This window comes from Taudactylus pleione, unplaced genomic scaffold (genome assembly GCF_031769625.1).
Source record: "Taudactylus pleione unplaced genomic scaffold, aTauple2 ptg000706l, whole genome shotgun sequence".
Taxonomy (NCBI): Eukaryota; Metazoa; Chordata; class Amphibia; order Anura; family Myobatrachidae; genus Taudactylus; species Taudactylus pleione.
In genome coordinates, this window is record NW_028285108.1 from 959,341 (window position 1) to 982,514 (window position 23,174).

The following is a 23,174-nucleotide window of genomic DNA, read 5'->3' on the forward strand; positions in this document are numbered from 1 at the left end:
CATTGAGTACAATCGCAGCCTCACGCACACTCACACATGGTCTGACCTTACTCAGGAATTGCTAATCTTCCGGTATGCAGTGAGAGCCCAAGCTGCGTATGCCATTGCTGTGGATAATTTCTGCACACCCCTGCAACAGCGTTCAACGCACTGACGCGCCTGCGTTTCGCCAACCCCCCCTTGTCACCTCCCACAAACGGTACTTCCTGTCAATCACTCTGCGATCAGTCTGCATAGTGTCTGTGATCGCAGTCCCGATCGAGGTGGCTAGTTCGCGCACATGCACTGTGATGCATACGCATCCGCCGAACACAACAATCGTTCCATATCGTGCGTAATCGCAGTTGCAATCCAACCTGAATCAGGCCCATTGTGTGAGACTGAGAGTTTTCAAGCATGGTTATAATAAAGGAATATATGAGCTAACAATTAATATTATGCACACTGGCACCTCACCTTGTACTATCACACGTCCTTGGTAGGTGTCTCGACCCTTAGAGTTTTCAACTTCACACTCATAGGTTCCGTCATCATCAAAGCTGACACTTTGAATATGCAGAACAGGGTCTGAAGCAAACCACAGAGGGGGCTGTGTTGTATCCACCTTTCTCCATCGAATGCTAGGCTCTGGGCTGAAAATTATTACGTATTATGAACACTGAAAATAACAGTAGCAAAGTAATTTTATCTCGAATCCTTAATAAGGCAATTTTTTAAGGTACATTTAAATAAGGACTGGACAATTTATTGCATTACGTCCCACTCTCCTGCTTGTCTGGGGTAGTTTTTATCATTGGATTGTCAACAGATGCACATAGAATTTGAGTGAGTACCATATGCTTATCCTGGGCCGTATTAAGGTCTGTGTGTGCCCCTGGGCAACAAACTGGTACATATATATATATATATATATATATATATATATATATTATATATATACTCCCCACCTCCCTCCCTCCCTCATAAATTTGCTTTGGAATCAAAAACTTAAATTAAATTTACTATGAATCAACCCTTTCCCTGCCTTCAACTACATACTGTATATATATTCCAAATAACAGTATATTACATTTTAAAGGAAATATAATAATCTGGAATTTAATATATATATATATATATTTATAAATATATATATATATTAGGGATGTGCAGGCTCGGATAGGTTCGAGTTTGCACGTTGAGTTCGGATTTTTCCCTCCAAAAAAACGGAACTCAGAAAGAGGCTAAACGTCATCTTACATGGACGAACATCATCATTCCTGGACTTTTGTCCAGGAATGATGATGTTCGTCCATGTAAGATGAGGTTTAGCCTCTTTCTGAGTTCCGTTTTTTTTGAGGGAAAAATCCGAACTCAACGTGCAAACTCGAACCTATCCGAGCCTGCACATCCCTAATATATATATATATATATTAGGGGTGAGCGGGTTCGGATTTCTGAAATCCGAACCCCCCCGAGCCCCCCCGATCCGAGTCCGATCCGAATCAGGCTCGACTTTTCCCGCCTGACTCGGATCTGAAATCGAGGCAAAACGTCATCATCCCGCCTTCCGAGTCTCGCGGGTTTTGGATCCTATATAAGGTACCCACGTCGGCGCCATTTTCTCACTCGGCTGTGGACAGTGAAGAGGGAGGGTGGGAGTTAGGGCTGTGTAGTGTAGTGTAGTGTAGTGCTGCTGTTGTCCACTACTTCAAAGTCCATAGGGGCTGGCTGTGTTGTGCTGTGCTGCTGTTGTTAATAGGGGCTGTGTCCACTACTTCAAAGTCCATAGGGGCTGGCTGGACTGTGTTGTGCAGTCAGTTCTCCATAGGGGCTGTGTCCACTCCAAAGTCCTGTGCAGTGTCCCAGTCCTAAAGGAGTGCTGCAGTGTTGTCCAGGGGGTGCTCTGTCCATCAGGGGTGCTCCCCCCAAGTGCTAAAAAAATAATATATTTTCTGTGTTTGTGAATTGTGTGCGCAGTAGCCGCACGTGCATCAACAAAGTAGTGCCAAGCGTGCGCCTGTGTCATAAGTAAAGGGCCGGCTGGCTTGACCGTTAAGGGTGCTGTAACCCCCGAAAGTACACTCCAGTCCAAACCAAAAAAAAAATTATTTTCTGTGTTTGTGAATTGTGTGCGCAGTAGCCGCACGTGCATCAACAAAGTAGTGCCAAGCGTGCGCCTGTGTCATAAGTAAAGGGCCGGCTGGCTTGACCGTTAAGGGTGCTGTAACCCCCGAAAGTACACTCCAGTCCAAACCAAAAAAAAAATTATTTTCTGTGTTTGTGAATTGTGTGCGCAGTAGCCGCACGTGCATCAACAAAGTAGTGCCAAGCGTGCGCCTGTGTCATAAGTAAAGGGCCGGCTGGCTTGACCGTTAAGGGTGCTGTAACCCCCGAAAGTACACTCCAGTCCAAACCAAAAAAAAAATTATTTTCTGTGTTTGTGAATTGTGTGCGCAGTAGCCGCACGTGCATCAACAAAGTAGTGCCAAGCGTGCGCCTGTGTCATAAGTAAAGGGCCGGCTGGCTTGACCGTTAAGGGTGCTGTAACCCCCGAAAGTACACTCCAGTCCAAACCAAAAAAAAAATTATTTTCTGTGTTTGTGAATTGTGTGCGCAGTAGCCGCACGTGCATCAACAAAGTAGTGCCAAGCGTGCGCCTGTGTCATAAGTAAAGGGCCGGCTGGCTTGACCGTTAAGGGTGCTGTAACCCCCGAAAGTACACTCCAGTCCAAACCAAAAAAAAAATTATTTTCTGTGTTTGTGAATTGTGTGCGCAGTAGCCGCACGTGCATCAACAAAGTAGTGCCAAGCGTGCGCCTGTGTCATAAGTAAAGGGCCGGCTGGCTTGACCGTTAAGGGTGCTGTAACCCCCGAAAGTACACTCCAGTCCAAACCAAAAAAAAAATTATTTTCTGTGTTTGTGAATTGTGTGCGCAGTAGCCGCACGTGCATCAACAAAGTAGTGCCAAGCGTGCGCCTGTGTCATAAGTAAAGGGCCGGCTGGCTTGACCGTTAAGGGTGCTGTAACCCCCGAAAGTACACTCCAGTCCAAACCAAAAAAAAAATTATTTTCTGTGTTTGTGAATTGTGTGCGCAGTAGCCGCACGTGCATCAACAAAGTAGTGCCAAGCGTGCGCCTGTGTCATAAGTAAAGGGCCGGCTGGCTTGACCGTTAAGGGTGCTGTAACCCCCGAAAGTACACTCCAGTCCAAACCAAAAAAAAAATTATTTTCTGTGTTTGTGAATTGTGTGCGCAGTAGCCGCACGTGCATCAACAAAGTAGTGCCAAGCGTGCGCCTGTGTCATAAGTAAAGGGCCGGCTGGCTTGACCGTTAAGGGTGCTGTAACCCCCGAAAGTACACTCCAGTCCAAACCAAAAAAAAAATTATTTTCTGTGTTTGTGAATTGTGTGCGCAGTAGCCGCACGTGCATCAACAAAGTAGTGCCAAGCGTGCGCCTGTGTCATAAGTAAAGGGCCGGCTGGCTTGACCATTAAGGGTGCTGTAACCCCCGAAAGTACACTCCAGTCCAAACCAAAAAAAAAATTATTTTCTGTGTTTGTGAATTGTGTGCGCAGTAGCCGCACGTGCATCAACAAAGTAGTGCCAAGCGTGCGCCTGTGTCATAAGTAAAGGGCCGGCTGGCTTGACCGTTAAGGGTGCTGTAACCCCCGAAAGTACACTCCAGTCCAAACCAAAAAAAAAATTATTTTCTGTGTTTGTGAATTGTGTGCGCAGTAGCCGCACGTGCATCAACAAAGTAGTACCAAGCGTGCGCCTGTGTCATAAGTAAAGGGCCGGCTGGCTTGACCGTTAAGGGTGCTGTAACCCCCGAAAGTACACTCCAGTCCAAACCAAAAAAAAAATTATTTTCTGTGTTTGTGAATTGTGTGCGCAGTAGCTGCACGTGCATCAACAAAGTAGTGCCAAGCGTGCGCCTGTGTCATAAGTAAAGGGCCGGCTGGCTTGACCGTTAAGGGTGCTGTAACCCCCGAAAGTACACTCCAGTCCAAACCAAAAAAAAAATTATTTTCTGTGTTTGTGAATTGTGTGCGCAGTAGCCGCACGTGCATCAACAAAGTAGTGCCAAGCGTGCGCCTGTGTCATAAGTAAAGGGCCGGCTGGCTTGACCGTTAAGGGTGCTGTAACCCCCGAAAGTACACTCCAGTCCAAACCAAAAAAAAAATTATTTTCTGTGTCTGTGAATTGTGTGCGCAGTAGCCGCACGTGCATCAACAAAGTAGTGCCAAGCGTGCGCCTGTGTCATAAGTAAAGGGCCGGCTGGCTTGACAATTAAAGGGTGCTGTAACCCCCAAAGTACACTCCAGTCCAAACCAAAAAAAAAATTATTTTCTGTGTTTGTGAATTGTGTGCGCAGTAGCCGCACGTGCATCAACAAAGTAGTGCCAAGAGTGCGCCTGTGTCATAAGGGCCGGCTGGCTTGACCGTTAAAGGGTGCTGTAACCCCCAAAGTACACTCCAGTCCAAACCAAAAAAAAAATTATTTTCTGTGTTTAGCCGCACGTATATATCAAATCGATATAACATAAATGGAGGACCAAACTTTCTCCGATAAAAATAAAATAGAGAAAGATCAAGAACCACTTCCTCCTAGTGCTGAAGCTGCTGCCACTAGTCATGACATAGACGATAACATGCCATCAACGTCGTCTGCCAAGGCCGATGCCCAATGTCATAGTAGAGGGCACATACAATCCCAAATGGCAAAGTTCAGAAAAATGACCTTGAAAAAGACATTTAAATCAGCTGAAGAGAAACGTAAACTTGCCAATATGCCATTTACGACACGGAGTGGCAAGGAACGGCTAAGGTCGATCCCTAGTATGTTCATGACTAGTGGTTCAGCTTCACATGACGATGGAAGCCCTCCTCCCACTAAAAAAATCAAAAGAGTTAAGCTGGCAAAAGCACAGCGAAGAACTGTGCTTTCTAAGAAGATATCACAAATCCCCAAGGAGAGTCCAAGTGTGGTGGTGGTTGCGATGCCTGACCTTCCCAGCACTGGACGGGAAGAGGTGGCTCTTTCCACCATTTGCACGCCCCCTGCAAGTGCTGAAAGGAGCACCCACAGTCCACTTGCTGATATGCAAATTGAAGATGTCACTGTTGAAGTACAACAGGATGAGGATACTGGTGTAGCTGGCGCTGAGGAGGAAGTTGGCGAGGAGGATTCTGATGGTGATGTGGTTTGTTTAAATCAGGCTCCGGGGGAGACAGTTGTTGTCCGTGGGATGAAAAAGCCCATCACGGTCATGCCTGGGCAGAAGACCAAACATTCCACCTCTTTGGTCTGGCAATATTTCTATCCAAATCCGGACAACAACTGTCTTGCCATATGTACCATATGTAAAGGTGAAATAAGTAGGGGTAGGGACGTCAACCACCTAGGAACATCCTCCCTTATACGGCACCTGCAGCGCGTTCATAAAAAGTTACTGTCAAGTTCAGAAACTTTGGCTAAGACCGTAAGCAGTCCAGGGACACCTAAATCCCGTTGTCCTGTTGTATCCAAGCGCCTGCAAACCACACCGTCAACTCCCTCCTCGTCAATTTCCTCCTTAGTCAGGATCGGAAGTAGTCCTGCAGTCCATGTCACTGGCATGACTGACTCTCCTATCCGGGATTCCTCTGGAGGATCCTGCATTGCTACGCCTACTGCTGCCGCTGCTGCTGTTGCTGCTGCTGGGAGTCGTTCATCATCCCAGAGAGGAAGTAGGAACACCACTACTTTTACTAAACAATTGACCCTCCAACAGTCCTTAGCGAGGAGGATGAAGTACGACAGCAGTCATCCTGAAGCAAAACGTATAACTGAGGCCTTGACTGCTATGTTGGTGTTAGACGTGCGTCCGGTATCCGCCATTTGTGCAGTGGGATTTAGACAATTGATGGAGGTAGTGTGTCCCCGGTTCCAAATCCCGTCTAGATTCCACTTCACTAGGCAGGCGATACCGAGACTGTACAGAAACATCAGAAAAAGTGTCCTCAGTGTCCTGAAAAATGCCGTTGTACACAATGTCCACTTAACCACGGACATGTGGACAAGTGGAACAGGGCAGACTAAGGACTATATGACTGTGACAGCCCACTGGGTAGATGTATCACCTTACGCAGCAACAGCAGCAGCGTCACCAGTAGCAGCATCTCAGAAACGCCAGCTCGTTACAAGGCAGGCTACGCTGTGTATCACCGGTTTCAGTAAGAGGCACACCGCCGACAACCTCTTAGAGAAACTGAGGGAAATCATCGCCCAGTGGCTTACCCCACTTAGACTCTCCTGGGGATTTGTGATATCTGACAACGCCACCAATATTGTGCGGGCATTACATCTGGGCAAATTCCAGCACGTCCCATGTTTTGCTCACACAATAAACTTGGTGGTGCAGAATTTTCAGAAAAGCGACAGGGGCGTGCAGGAGACGCTTTGGGTGGCCCGAAAAATTTCTGGCCACTTTCGCCATTCAGCGACTGCGTGCCGAAGACTGGAGCGCCAGCAAACACTCTTGAACCTGCCCCGCCATCACCTGAAGCAAGAGGTTGTGACGCGGTGGAACTCAACCCTCTATATGCTTCAGAGGATGGAGGAGCAGCAAAAGGCCATACAAGCCTATACATCCACCTATGACATAGGCAAAGGAGGGGGTATGCACCTGACTCAAGCGCAGTGGAGAATGATTTCCGTGTTGTGCAAGGTTCTCCAGCCCTTCGAACTTGCCACACGTGAAGTCAGTTCAGACACAGCCAGCTTGAGTCAGGTCATTCCCCTCATCAGGCTTTTGCAGAAGCAGCTGGAGAAAGTGAAGGAGGAGCTAAGACGGAGCGATTCCGCTCGGCATGTGGGACTTGTGGATGAAGCCCTTCATTCGCTTTGCCAGGATTCCAGGGTGGTCAATCTGTTGAAATCAGACCACTACATTTTGGCCACCGTGCTTGATCCTAGGTTTAAAGCCTATGTGGTGTCTCTCTTTCCGGCCGACACAAGCCTGCAGAGGTGCAAAGACCTGCTGGTGAACACACTGTCAGCTGAAGCGGAACGTGACACGTCAACGGCTCCTTCTTCATTTTCTCCCGCAACTGGGGCTGCCAGGAAAAAACTTAGGTATCCTAAGCAACCCGCTGGCGGTGATGCAGGGCAGGCAGGACCAAGTTTGGACATCTGGTCCGGACTGAAGGACCTGGCAACAATTTCTGACATGTCTACTGTCACTGCATATGATACTGTCACCATTGACAGAATGGTGGAGGATTACATCGGTGACAGCATCCAAGTAGGCATGTCAGACAGTCCATACCTGTACTGGCAGGAAAAAGAGGCAATTTGGAGGCCCCTGTACAAGCTGGCTCTATTTTACCTGAGTTGCCCCCCCTCCAGTGTGTACTCGGAAAGAGTGTTTAGTGCAGCCGGGAACCTTGTCAGCGAAAGGCGTAGGAGGTTGCTTCCACAGAATGTGGAGAAGATGATGTTCATCAAAATGAATTATCAGCTCTTCCAGGGAGACCAGCCTCCAGAAGGTACAGAGGGACCTGTGGTGGTGGATTCAAGTGGGGACGAGTTAATACTTTGTGAGGATGAGGATGTACACACTGAAGAGGGTGAGGAATCGGTGGATGAGGAGGATGAGGATGACATCTTGCCTCCGTAGAGCCAGTTTGTGCAGGGACACATTAATTGCCAGCTTGTTTTGTGGGGGCCCAAACGAACCAATCATTTCAGCCACAGTTGTGTGGCAGACCCTGGCGCTGAAATGATTGATTTGTTAAAGTGTGCATGTCCTGTTTATACAACATAAGGGTGGGTGGGAGGGCCCAAGGACAATTCCATCTTGCACTTCTTTTTTTTCTTTGCATTATGTACAGTTTGGGGCCTAGTTTTTCTAACTGCCATCCTGTCTGCCACTGCAGTGTCACTCCTAGATGGGTCACGTGTTTGTGCCGCCCACTCGTGTCGCTTAGCATAGTCATCCAGCTACCTCGGTGCAACCTTTTGGACATGAAAACACTATTGTGAGGTGTGAGGTGTTCAGAATAGACTGGAAATGAGTGGAAATTAAGGTTATTGAGGTTAATAATAGCATAGGAGCAGAGAAACCAACAAATTCTGTGATTTTAGCTGTTTTTATGCTTTTTAAAAAAAAAATACAGATCCAAAACACAAAACCCAGAACCCAAAACACGGAAGGGTGGTTTTGGCAAAACCAATCCAGATCCAAAACACGAAGAAAGATCCAGATCCAAAACCAAAACACAAAACACGAAAAGTGGCCGGTGCACACCCCTAATATATATATATATTTATATATATATATTTACATATATAGTTATGCAATTCCAGGTTATTACATTTCCTGTAAAATGTAATAAACTGTGATTGAAAAAAAAAAAAAAAAATACAAAAAAAAATAAATATATATATATATACATTCACACACATACAGTATGCACACACATATAATCAGGAGACTTGTAGTGCTGACCCTCCAATATGACCCATTCCGTTAGTTACAAAGTACTCTACTCCTGGACTTCCCTCTTAATTTATGATTGCAGCCACCGGTGGGGAAACACCTGTCTCATCAATTACCTAGTTCAACACAGGTGACTGCAATAATTGATTAGGTGGGAAGTCCAGGAGCAGAGCATTTTGTACCTGATGGAAGAGGTCATGTTGCAGGGTAGGGTAGTGTATATGCCTCATATGTTTATAATGATATAATGTGTGGGACAGCGGGCTGCCTTACTTGTTCAGCCGGACTCCCGCCGGGGAACAGAGAAAACAGATCCTTGAGCTTCTCAGCTTATGCCCTACACACAGCGTCGCCACTGTGAACTGTCAGTCTCGCGACATGACGTCTACTTTCGCAAGACTGTACTCCTGATGTGAAGCTCCTCGGAGGCCGCTGTGTAACAATGAACAGCTGAGCCGCTGAGAAGGAGACCACAGATCAGAGCGGTTACGCCAGTTTTGGATAATAGCTGTCCGGACCCATGGGACGACCGCCCGTCACTCTGCCTAGAATCTGGCCCTGTGCTTATCATATAAGGGGCAGCAACCTGTCCACTTGTGTGGTTATGTTAGTGAAGGCAAGTCTTTATGTATGTGGTTATGGAGGCAAGTGTGAAGAAATGTACTGCCATCTTATCTGGAATTAAATGATAGTGATCCATACTTGCAACCTTTTCTCCCAGAATGTCTGTGACACTCACCAATTCTTGTGGCGTCCCATGGACTCCCAGAAGAGTAGGTCAGCCTCCCGTAACCCACCCACTGCCTAGTGAAATGGGTGGAGCAGAGATGAGGTGCGGTGACATGATTCTCAAAGAATCGCATCATCTTGTGCACATTCCCTCTTCAATGAACTGAGATTGGTGACACTACGCAGCAAGAGAGAAGAGTGTATTAATAACAAGATGCAGACAGTAATCAGCTGCATCCTCCCTCTGGGCACTCCCTCGGAGGTGAAAGTTGGCAAGTATGTAGTGACAGTGAAGTGCAGTGAGGTCAATGGCTGGGGAGGAACACATGGAGATGGGTCTGAGTGCTGGGAGCCTGTCTCATCCCTACTCACCTTAACTCTCCCCTCACTACACTAAGCTTCAATGGCCATTGATTCTCCTACCTGCTTCACTGTGTATTCTCTTGCATCTACTGACTGAGCTCTGATCTCTAAACACTGCAGTGCATTTCCTGGCCATATGACATCCAAGGTATCCATCAGTGCTCAAGGCATGCCCCCCATACTCAGAGGCATGCCTCTATTATCTCTCTTTCTGTGCAATTTAATGCCCGTGGTATGGCTTCGTCCCCAGCTCTGCAAGCAGTGTCTGACTATACAGAGGTGAGGCTGAGCTGTTACTGCCTCATCTCTTGCCTCCCTGCAGTCCCTGGGAGTCCATGGGAGTTTCACAAAACTGGTGAGTGTTAACTATAAAAATGATTACAATAAACAAAGAAGAAGTTTATAAGTTATAAATATCTTCTTTGTATTATCCTAATCATTTTCATATCAAATCTCAGGAGTACGACAGGGGAGGCTCTGTCATACTCCTGACTGCACGTATTGTGCTGATTACATCTACAGGATTGCAGTAGGATCAGATTTTATCACTGTCTTTATTTAAAAACTCTCAGTTTGTATATATCGGCTGATTTGAGCCTGCACATTCCCAGACAGTTGACAAACTTATCTAAAATAAAGACTCAGAGGCAGATATTGGTGGGGAAAAAAGAGTCAGCTTTTATTTAATTTTAAATTATAATTAATTGAAAAAGGGGAAAGTATGGTGGCAAACCATCTGCAAACTTCCACTACCAGGCCTAGATGGGGGCCTTCTGCCAGCCCATAATACTCCACTCAAGGTATCCGGCTCCCCTTCCAATGACACAAACCCATAAGCCCCACCTGGACCAGTGGTGCCACTGACCCCAGTAGGGTAGAATCAGCCTACAACAACTAGGGAGGGAGAGTGGGATGTCCGACAGGCAAGAGGAACTAGAAAGCTCCATAGGGAATAAACATGCCCTCAAAACACACCCCTAACTACTTGGCAATGAAATTGCAAATATGCTAATCAGCTAACAATACAACAATTAACCCTGTCTGGTCCGTGTCAGCTGACCAAAGCCTCATGTCTTTAAACCCTCGCCAGGCGTATAACAAGCCTCCTGTCACTCAGACTTGAATAGGAGCCTGAATGATTAGTTGTACATCGGGAGATTAAAATGGTAATGGGACTCTCAACTTCTATGTATTTATATCTTGATAGATATTTTTGACAGCAGGCTCTCATATGATTATAGAAGATGATTAGCTAAAATTATTTAGTTCTTAGTATTTAAACGGAATGGGTATGAAATGCCGCCGGCCGCATGTCCGGCGGTTCGATTCCCGTCAGCGGCAGCCCGACATGAGCAGAGTTCGAAGCAGAGGAAGCCCAACAGCGCTGGAAATCCTGATCGTGGAAAGGTGAGTATCTACTAACCTATCCTAACCCCCTTAACCCTAACTTCCCCCCAAGTGCCTAACCCTAACCACCCCCTTCCCCGCTGCCTAAACCTAAGTCCCCCGGGGGGGTGCCTAACCCTAAGTCCCCCCCGGGGGTGCCTAAACCTAACCCTCCCTCCCCCTAGCCTAACCCTAACCCTCCCGGGGGGGGTGCCTAACCCTAAGTCCCCCCGGGAGCCCTAAACCTAACCCTCCCCCCCGCGGCTGTCCGCTCACGGCGCCTGGCATCACTACGATCGGGATGCCGGGCGCAGGTCTCCCGGCATCGGGGAAATGCAGGCGTCTACATCTAGACGCCCGGCATTTCACCCTTGCCGGGATATGACAGTCGGGAAGTCGGCTGCCGGTATTTAGGCAGTCGGCTTCCCGATTGCATACCATTTAAACAACATATAATTAATTATAATTGCTGTTTTAATAAATATGTTTACTTGATGATTACAGTAAATAAAGCCATTTGATTAGTTTAGAGTGTACAGGTGCTTAGACTGTAGCATTATACCGCACAGTGGCTCTTTACCACAAGTTGTTTTAGTTGAGTAGGGAAACTTCTCTTTTTGGACAACAAATAGAATATTCATTTTCTGAGCCTCATAAGATTATTTTAATAGTTCTATTATACTGATGTGGGAACACTATGGTGTTAGTTGCCGCTCTATATGATCATCATCTGCATCTATTTTTTTTAAATGAAAGTTATATTTAGAGATAATGGTGACTAATGCTTGCAAAAATCAATTAATCTTCTTTTGTATAACTATAAATACAAAATGGAGGTAACTTACTTCCCAAAAGCAAAGCACTCCAACGTCACTGACTGTCTGGAAAGAGTATATGTCTCAGCAGGGAAGCGCAATTTAATACTCGGGGCATACAAACGTGGCTCTGCAGCAAGACAAAACAGCTATAGTTCATTATTTCACAGAAAATTCTACAAACGCACTGTAGCATCCTATGAGAACTGCAGTTCATATATATATATATATATATATATATATATATATATATATATATACAGTCAGGTGCATAAATATTGGGACATTGACAGAATTTTCATATTTTGGCCTCTATTCACCACCACAATGGCTTTGAAATGAAACAAACAAGATGTGCTTTAACTGCAGACTTTCAGATTTAATTTGAGGGTAATTACATCCAAATCAGGTGAACGGTGCAGGAATTATAACGGTTTCTATATGTGCCTCCCACTTTTTAAGGGGCCAAAAGTAATGGGACAAACGAAACAATCCTAAATCTAACTTTCACTTTTTAATACTTTGTTGCAAATCCTTTGCAGGCAATTACAGCCTGACGTCTGGAACGCATAGACATCACCAGACGCTAAGTTTCATCCCTGGTGATGCTCTGCCAGGCCTCTACAGCAAATGTCTTCAGTTCCTGCTTGTTCTTGGGGCATTTTCCCTTCAGTTTTGTCTTCATCAAGTGAAATGCATGCTCAATCGGATTCAGGTCAGGGGATTGACTTGGCCATTGCATAACATTACACTTTTTTAGCCTTAAAAACTCTTTGGTTGCTTTTGCAGTATGCTTCGGGTCATTGTCCATCTGCACTGTGAAGCACCGTCCAATTAGTTCTGAAGCATTTGACTGAATATGAGCATATAAAATTACCCAAAACACTTCAGAATTCATTCTGCTGCTTTTGTCAGCAGTCACATCATCAATAAATACAAGGGAACCAGTTCCATTGGCCGCCATACATGCCCACGCCATGACACTACCACCACCATGCTTCACTGATGAGGTGGTATGTTTTGGATCATGAGCAGCTCCTTTCCTTCTCCATACTCTTCTCTTCCCATCACTCTGGTACAAGTTGATCTTTGTCTCATCTGTCCATAGGATGTTGTTCCAGAACTGTAATGGCATTTTTAGATGTTGTTTGGCAAACGCTAATCTGGTCTTCCTGTTTTTGAGGCTCACCAATGGTTTACATCTTGTGGTGAACCCTCTATATTCACTCTTGTGAAGTCTTCTCTTGATTGTTGACTTTAACACATATACACCTACCTCCTGGAGAGTGTTCTTGATTTGGCCAACTGTTGTGAAGGGGTTTTTCTTCACCAGGGAAATAATTCTTCTGTCATCCACCACAGTTGTTTACCGTGGTCTTCCGGGTCTTTTGGTGTTGCTGAGCTCTCCGGTGCATTCTTTCTTTTTAAGAATGTTCCAAACAGTTGATTTGGCCACACCTAATGTTTTCGCTATCTCTCTGATGGGTTTGTTTTGATTTTTCAGCCTAATGATGGCTTGCTTCACTGATAGTGACAGCTCTTTGGATCTCATATTGAGAGTCGACAGCAACTGATTCCAAATGCAAATGTCACACTTAGAATCAACTCCAGACCTTTTACCTGCTTAATTGATAATGAAATAACGAGGGAATAGCCCACACCTGTCCATGAAATAGCTTTTGAGTTGATAGTCCCATTACTTTTGGCCCCTTAAAAAGTGGGAGGCACATATAGAAACCGTTGTAATTCCTACACCGTTCACCTGATTTGGATGTAATTACCCTCAAATTAAATCTGAAAGTCTGCAGCTAAAGCACATCTTGTCTGTTTCATTTCAAAGCCATTGTGGTGGAGAATAGAGGCCAAAATATTAAAATTCTGTCAATGTCCCAATATTTATGCACCTGACTGTGTATATATATATATATATATATATATATATATATTATATACACACAGACAGTATATGTATATATATATATATATATATATATATATATATATATATATATGTACATACTATATATATATATATATATATTCTGCTCACAAGTCATTTGCAATTGCACATACTTTTATATATGTTCATATAGTTTATATATATATATATATATATATATATACACACATTCTGTAATTTAACAGTTCATGTTCTGAAAACCACATTGATAAGGTGTTGACGTATACAATTTAATTTAATTTAAAGTACAATCTTTTTTATTCCTTAATTTTTATTTTGGTGGGGTCATTTAGGAGGATTCAGTAGCACAGCTCATCTAAACAGATGTGTCCTCATACATCTATCGTCTTTTTGCCATATGGCGCGGGATGCCTCACGTGACTTAACTGCTCCACCACAGGTAGCGAAAATTGTTTTCCTAAATATTGCGTCTTAGTCACATTGATTGCCACATACAAAATCTTTCGCAGTGTGCCAGTGACACTAGGCTGCTGCTTTTGTTACTACTTTTGGTTTAAAATGTGTATAAAGTCAGAGATTAAGCATGATGAAATGTGGTGGAATTAATGCCCGCCGCCATTCCTATCACACAGATATACAAGCACTGCCAGCACCAGTGGTCAGGGTACATTTGTAATGTAGTTTTTTTTTTTTAGTGGTGTGAATAAGATGCAAATTTTAAGAAAAAATACTCTTTGAGCAGATAATTCACTAAGTACGTTACCCCAAACTGGGGTATTTTAGCACCTCAGTCAAGTTTATTTAACAACCTGTGCTCAACCATGGATATCTCTAAAACCTGAACTGTTGGGGAGCCTTGAGGACCGTGTTTGGGAACCTCTGCCATATGCCCATGTGTGTGATTAATGCAATGTTGAAAATGCACATTTTGCACAATGAATAACATGAAACAAAGCACATCTGTCCCTCCCTTGTCATTAAACTATCTTTCTTTTAATAAATTTTTTATTTAAAGTGAAAAATATTTTAATTTGATATTTTTGTTTATATGTTGCTTTAAATATATGCCCAATAACCTCCACCTGTCAGATCATTTAAATATGTGATTCCAAGTAAGCAACATCTTTTTTTCTGTTGTGTTGGAGGAATGCAGTTGACATCACGGCAGCATTGCATTTTTATATACTATTTAATCCACATATATTTATATATGGTTAAATTCATTTTCTCTTTCCCATAAATATAAGCATCATGTTTCTTAGGGGTCTATTCATCATCACTTAATTTCTACAAAAGCAGGAGAAAATTAACATTTTCACATGCAATTGTACAAATTAAGTATTCGGGCCATTCATCAAGAAGCTAAAGCAGGAGATATCACAGATATCTCCTGCTTACCTTCCTCTGGCGGAATAGCCCGCTGTCCACATACACTAGTATCACAGATATCTCCTGCTTACCTTCCTCTGGCGGAATGGCCCGCTGTCCCCATACACTAGTATCACAGATATCTCCTGCTTACCTTCCTCTGGCGGAATGGTCGCTGTCCCCATACACTAGTATCACAAATATCTCCTGCTTACCTTCCTCTGGCGGAATGGCCCGCTGTCCTCATACACTAGTATCACAGATATCTCCTGCTTACCTTCCTCTGGCGGAATGGCCGCTGTCCCCATACACTAGTATCACAGATATCTCCTGCTTACCTTCCTCTGGCGGAATGGCCCGCTGTCCCCATACACTAGTATCACAGATATCTCCTGCTTACCTTCCTCTGGCGGAATGGTCGCTGTCCCCATACACTAGTATCACAGATATCTCCTGCTTACCTTCCTCTGGCGGAATGGCCCGCTGTCCCCATACACTAGTATCACAGATATCTCCTGCTTACCTTCCTCTGGCAGAATGGCCGCTGTCCCCATACACTAGTATCACAGATATCTCCTGCTTACCTTCCTCTGGCGGAATGGTCGCTGTCCCCATACACTAGTATCACAGATATCTCCTGCTTACCTTCCTCTGGCGGAATGGCCGCTGTCCCCATACACTAGTATCACAGATATCTCCTGCTTACCTTCCTCTGGCGGAATGGCCCGCTGTCCCCATACACTAGTATCACAGATATCTCCTGCTTACCTTCCTGTGGCAGAATGGCCCGCTGTCCCCATACACTAGTATCACAGATATCTCCTGCTTACCTTCCTCTGGCGGAATGGCCGCTGTCCCCATACACTAGTATCAAAGATATCTCCTGCTTACCTTCCTCTGGCGGAATGGCCGCTGTCCCCATACACTAATATCACAGATATCTCCTGCTTACCTTCCTCTGGCGGAATGGCCCACTGTCCCCATACACTAGTATCACAGATATCTGCTGCTTACCTTCCTGTGGCGGAATGGCCGCTGTCCCCATACACTAGTATCACAGATATCTCCTGCTTACCTTCTTCTGGCGGAATGGCCGCTGTCCCCATACACTAGTATCACAGATATCTCCTGCTTACCTTCCTCTGGCGGAATGGCCGTTGTCCCCATACACTAGTATCACAGATATCTCCTGCTTACCTTCCTCTGGCGGAATGGCCCGCTGTCCCCATGCACTAGTATCACAGATATCTCCTGCTTACCTTCCTCTGGCGGAATGGCCCGCTGTCCCCATACACTAGTATCACAGATATCTCCTGCTTACCTTCCTCTGGCGGAATGGCCTGCTGTCCCCATACACTAGTATCACAGATATCTCCTGCTTACCTTCCTGTGGCGAAATAGCCCACTGTCCCCATACACTAGTATCACAGATATCTCCTGCTTACCTTCCTCTGGCGGAATGGCCCGCTGTCCCCATACACTAGTATCACAGATATCTCCTGCTTACCTTCCTGTGGCAGAATGGCCCGCTGTACCCATACACTAGTATCACAGATATCTCCTGCTTACCTTCCTCTGGCGGAATGGCCGCTGTCCCCATACACTAGTATCAAAGATATCTCCTGCTTACCTTCCTCTGGCGGAATGGCCGCTGTCCCCATACACTAATATCACAGATATCTCCTGCTTACCTTCCTCTGGCGGAATGGCCCGCTGTCCCCATACACTAGTATCACAGATATCTGCTGCTTACCTTCCTGTGGTGGAATGGCCGCTGTCCCCATACACTAGTATCACAGATATCTCCTGCTTACCTTCCTGTGGCAGAATGGCCGCTGTCCCCATACACTAGTATCACAGATATCTCCTGCTTACCTTCCTGTGGCGGAATGGCCGCTGTCCCCATACACTAGTATCATAGATATCTCCTGCTTACCTTCCTCTGGCGGAATGGCCCACTGTCCACATACACTAGTATCACAGATATCTCCTGCTTACCTTCCTCTGGCGGAAAGGCCGCTGTCCCCATACACTAGTATCACAGATATCTCCTGCTTACCTTCCTCTGGCGGAATGGCCGCTGTCCCCATACACTAGTATGGGGACAGAATTCATCAAGCTCCGAAAATACAGGGCTCACAACCCGCTCCTTCCTTATGAGAAGGAGTGCCGGGTTGCGAAGAGGGATTTCAGATCCCTCCACCCCTGTCCAGCTCCTTCCGCCGGACGTCGGGGTTCTTGTGTGCATGCGTGACCTGTAGATCATGCATGTGCACTAGTGTCACTGCTGTGAAAGGCACAGTGAAAAGATTCACTGATTTTCGGATCAGCTGTCTCCGCACTGGAGCAATGATGAATTGCTCTGGCATCTGCGGAGAGTTAGAATGTTAATTATCGGTGTCTGTTCGGACCCCGATAATTAACATCATGAATAGACTCATTAGTGTGCAGATGGGATTAACATGTCTGTTACCCACAGTCTCTTTTCAATGTTCCCATGCTTTTACTTATCTATAGCCATGGCCACAAGTTTTGAGAATGACACAAGTATTGGGTTTCACAAAGTTTGCTGCTTCAGTGTTTTTAGACCTTTTTGTCAGATGTTACTATGGTATACTGAAGTAAAATTACAAGCATTTCATAAGTGTCAAAGGCTTTTATTGACAATTACATTAAGTTTATGCAAAGAGCCAATATTTGCAGTGTTGACCCTTCTTTTTCAAGACCTCTGCAATTTGCCCTGGCAAGCTGTCAATCAACTTCTGGGCCACATACTGACCGATGGCCGTCCATTCTTGCCTAATCAATGCTTGGAGTTTGTCAGAATTTGTGGGTTTTTATTTGTCCACCCGTCTCTTGAGGATTGACCACAAATTCTCAATGGGATTAAGTTCTGGGGAGTTTCCTGGCCATGGACCCAAAATGTCAATGTATTGTTCCCAAAGCCACTTAGTTATCACTTTTTCCTTATGGCAAGGTGCTCCATCATGCTGGAAAAGGCATTGTTCGTCCAGGGCCAGGAAACTCCCCAGACCTTAATCCCATTGAGAACTTGTGGTCAATCCTCAAGAGGTGGGTGGACAAACAAAAACCCACAAATTCTGACAATGCCTATGGTGTTTTCAACACATGGTATGCTATCTATGGCAAATAATATATGATTATAAAGACTTGCTCTTAATAACATGTGACTTGATACTAAATGATTTTTCACATGATACACTGCAGATTCCATCTGAAATGAACTGGGCATTGAGACTTTATGATGTGAATGGTATATCCGAGCACTTAAGTAAGGATATGATGATTGCAAAACAAGGATGAAACACATGGATGTGTGATACATTGTTTTTTCATTATTTTTGAGATAATCTCTGCATATTTACGCACTATTTTGTTGCATAAGAATTACAAATATATATACAATGTAACTTAAGCAATATCTATTACTTGTAGGTACAACAAATGAAGTATGCTCATGCATAATCTTCTTTGAATATTGTATTTTGTTAATAAAATGGACTACTCAACCATGATAGTCCTAGATTTCTTGCTCTAACCCTGTGCATGTGCGATTACCACTTCCCTTACCATACCTACAGCAATACATTACTTGATCTGCCCAATCTCGTCTGATCTTGGAAGCTATAAAGTAATAGGCCTGGTTAGCACTTGGATGGGAGACCACTTGGGAATACCAGGTGCTGTAGGTGAAAAGAATATATTCTGGCACTATACATACACATAAGCGAGCATTATAAGATTGTTCGTTGGTGCTACATCCAAAACCTGTAATGGATCATCATGTGATTAAATCATAAATTGCAAGCTATAATCTTTTGTGTTCAATATAAAATCTATTGATAGATATTTTGCCAAAAAAGATCCAATATTTGATTGGTAATAGTAATTTTATGATACAGTTTTTGTCTATGACAGGTGATTAATGTACAATACTTATTAGCAACTATTTTCTGTGTGGGTACCTAATCATTTTACTGACAAACAAGAAAGGTTATATTTTAACTATACATTGATATATAAGAGTGCACCAACAACTAGCCCTTCTCTTCTCTTTTCTTTTTAAACAAATATTGACTCTTTGCATAAATTTTATGTAATTGTCAAGTAAAGCCTTTGACACTTATGAAATGCTTGTAATTTTACTTCAGTATACCATAGTAACATCTGACAAACAGGTCTGAAAACACTGAAGCAGCAAACTTTGTGAAAACCAATACTTGTGTTGTCTCAAAACTTTTGGCCATGGCTGTATATATATAGTATGTACATATCATAATTAGACATTCTGCATTAAGTATTAAATGCATGCTTAGATATGGTTTTAGTGCCATATACTGTAGTAGTTAAGGTTATTTTTCATTTTATATTAATTTTGTTTCTATGATGTTGAAATGAAGTGTGGTTATAATATTTATAAAACAAAAATGTATGCTCTATGGGCCTGATTCAGAGCCGGTCGCTATTTGCGCTCGCTTGTCCAGAAAATAGGGGTGGCTATTCAAATGAACCGTTTGCTGTTTGCGGTCTGTTCACCCCTCTAGGTCTGAACGAGCGAACAAAACTTGTGGTCGTTTTTTGGGAAACTACGCCCCCTGGCCGCTCGCATCCTACGTCATGTCCGCTATTTATTAGATTAATCGAGTAGATCGAACAGGGTATGAACTGCTCGCTATTCTTGTGGGTGGTTTTTGCTACCACAATTTTGCGAGCAGTTCTGGCTAAAAAATAACCCAGTGACGTGGTCAATGACGCTGCTGTTTTAATTATGCACACCCATAGAACGCCCGTTTTGACCTTTAAGCACGCCTGCGATCGGATCTCCACTCCCCGTTTTCAAGCACCTTCCCCTGTTACCACCCACATACGCCTCATCCTGTCACTCAAATTATCAGGCATTCGCTATTTTGCAAGCACATGAATTTCGGCCGCACTGACTGGTTCGCGCATGCGTATAACGATCCGTATGCATGCGCAGTTGGGCAAACATCGCTCGGAGCGAACGAGCGGCCGCTTACGAGCGGCTCTGAATCAGGCACTATGTACCTATCTTATCTGTACCTGGTAATTAAATACCACTGCTAGTCTCTGGAGGTGAGTAAGAGATGGACTCTGTCGCAACCACTCCTGCATCTTCATGCTGATGCCGCAGCTAATAAAAGTCCTATTGAGATGCCCACAGGCTGCGGCACGAATCCACCGATGTTGGCACATCATTGGCCACTGATTTGAATTTTCATAATAAAATAAAACTTAAAGTGCGTACACACGTAACGATTCTGTAAACGATTTAACTAAAACAACGTCATTATCGTTAAATCGTTTAAAAAATCGTTCATTTTTTTGGGTGAACGATGAACGATAATCGTTCATGCGCGCTCCCATTTGTAGGTTGTAGTTCATTGACCATTCTGACTGTTCAACAAACGATTTTCGTTCAGAATCATTCATGTTGTACAGAATGAACGATGAACGATGTCCATTCACTGTGTGCATGAATAAAAAAGCGTTCGTCATTCTTGAAAATCGTTCACAAAATCATTCATTAATATAGTAACCAACGAATTTTGTAAACGATTTGGAAAATCTGAACGAAAATCGCTAACGAAAATCGTTGGTTACTAACATCGTTATGTGTGTACGCACCTTAACTCTTTTTAAAAGAGCAAATAATATATACCCAAAATAGCCCAACAACTGTTTATATTCATGAAAGTGCAAGAAAGTGAACTTCAGGCAAATGATGTATATTTCTGTTTTCTTGCTTTGACATTTTTCCACTTTTTCAAAACAGAAAAAGCAAGCAGGGTTTTATATATTGTGGTGAGAGGGGTTGTCTCTCACCTGAATTGCCCACATTCTTGTGGGATCAGCTTTCTCCAAGGGAGGCTAGAGTGGAGCCTGTGCATTTTGCAGCAACAAGGGAGATTTGGAACTCCGGGTTTTGCTCTAAGCACTGATGCCGGCAAGCGGCCAGTTAGTAGGCCAAAAGTTCTGTAGTGCCAAGGAGTGATGGTTTTGGCTATGCTGGAAGAGCATGGCAGACTGTGACTGCAGGCCATTGAAGCAGACTAACTAGGACATTTACTTTCACCTCTTTATTTATTCTATCTGCCTGTGTGGCCAGGCCTAAGCCTAGGCATGCTAAAATGCAGTGTCTGCTGCCATTAAAGACACTGCTTTAATGAGTACATCATGCAATAGCCTTAACAATAAAGGTTAATACCACTGTCAGATCATTATTTATTTCTTAAATGATTGAACCTACAGCAGTGAGGAATGCCCACGAGAAGTTATCATCATTCTGCATAATCTGCACAGCATTAGGGACAATGGGCCTGACTCAGAGGTGGACACAGTGTTGATTTATGTCGCAAGCGCCCAATGTTCTCAGTCTGTGCATGTGTCTGAGTGGCACTGTGCATGCAGCCTGATAATTACTGCCTGGCACAGCGGAACAAACTTGGACTCAGAGAGAGACAATTTCAGTGTGTGTTACAGCGTGGAAGTGGCTAACTAGAAGCGGGTGTTCCCGGCCAGTGGCTACGTTTTTTTTTGCAGTTGCCCTGGCACCATGGGGGTGATTCAGCAAGGATTGCAATTGAAAAGCTTCACGCAGGCAGCTTTGCTATGCCGTCCTTGCTATTATGCAATTGCAGCAGGAGGTTTATGACACCCCCTGCTGCATTTGCGATCCCAGCATGCGAGCACGGCTAAATTAGGCCCCATGTTCTGATCGACATTCTGAGCAACCATAGGGCTGCACTAATGAACGATGGTGCGACCGATGTGAGTCTGATGGTGGCAATTGTGTGACATTATGCAAAGCGGTGGATTTGAGTCGCAGCTGGTGTCATCTCTGAGAATTTGACTGTGACCAGGGGAGTATTTATAATGGGTGCGTAATGGGTTTGTTTTGTGTAGTTACACCTGCAAATTGCATACTAAAAGTTCTTAACACTTAATACACAATTTATCTGAGCCACTAACCGTTTTGGGTGATGCTGAGCCGGGTGAAGCTGCTATAAACACTTTTGGTGGTAAAAGCGATGTGGCTAGTAGTCAGACAGGAATATCCCCCTTCATCCTCCGTCTTTGTGTGCGAGATGTACAAATTTCCTGTCACTTGGGACACAAAGTATCTGCTATCAGCAGGCAGGAATGTAGGAGACTCATTCAGTAGCCAGCGGTATGACAGAGCTGCAAGAAATTGGTTATGTTGTCAATAAAACCACCAACTGGTTTACTTGATTCATCCTGAATGGCCCCAAAAAAGGAAACCGTGGCTATGACTACCTGACATCTACTCCCTCAGGCACGCTTTCAGAAAGGACATATACTTTATATTTTTTAATCTATTGAGTCAGCAACTTCTGATGGCAATGACAGCCACGCCACCAGCTGTATCCTGTATCCTCACATCCATGGTTATCTCCGCAGACAATGAATATCGTACTCTTTGTATTCACTAGGAAATATATATGCTGATTCCTTTTGTAAGCATAATAGTAGTTGATTAATATTCAGGAGCCTGAGCTGCTGTCCAAGCTTTGCGGCTGGCCCCCTGCTGAAAATTATCATGGCAGTTTCTCAGAGTCAAATACAGGCTTTGGTTGCTCATGCTTCCTCTGAGGAATTTGCTGTGGACATTGGGCCTGATTCAGCAAGGATCTCTGATGCAATTGCTGCTGCATTCGCTTACGCAGGTCTGCTGTGAAAGTATGCTAATTCTTACAATCACAAAATACTTGCAAGCACAACATGCAGATACCCACTTCCCCTCTTTCACATCCGTAATACCTTGCAAACATCCTCAAACATCGGAAACATCGAGTACCATCGACCCCTCACACAGAATTACAGCAGCCCTGACTTTACCTCTAAATTGCTAACCTCGTTGCACGCAGTGAGTACACAAACTGCGTATGCAATCGCAGAGGCTAATTTATGCACGCCGATGCAACAACGTTCAAACACGCCTGCATTTCTCCACCCCCCCCCCCCATCACCGCCCCCGAACGCTCACTGCCGGTCAATCATTCTGCAATGGCTCTACGAGGTCTCCGTGATCGCAGTGCGATTGCAGTGGTGCCCTAGCGCATGC

At 44.4% G+C, this 23,174-nt stretch overlaps 1 protein-coding gene and 1 pseudogene across 2 annotated transcripts in view; one reads left to right on the plus strand and one right to left on the minus strand.

The window, feature by feature from the left end:
- Window positions 1-23,174, minus strand: part of CNTN2 (contactin 2) — a 118,799-nt gene that overhangs the window by 46,656 nt on the left and 48,969 nt on the right. For both annotated transcript variants that reach the window (XM_088456464.1, XM_088456465.1), the window contains 3 exons: window positions 22,061-22,270; window positions 11,791-11,890; window positions 457-632 (listed from right to left, as the gene is read on the minus strand). In XM_088456464.1, coding sequence (XP_088312590.1) covers window positions 457-632; window positions 11,791-11,890; window positions 22,061-22,270 — 486 coding nt within the window. The remainder of the gene's footprint in view (window positions 1-456; window positions 633-11,790; window positions 11,891-22,060; window positions 22,271-23,174) is intronic.
- Window positions 18,644-18,762, plus strand: LOC148477616 (5S ribosomal RNA; annotated as a pseudogene).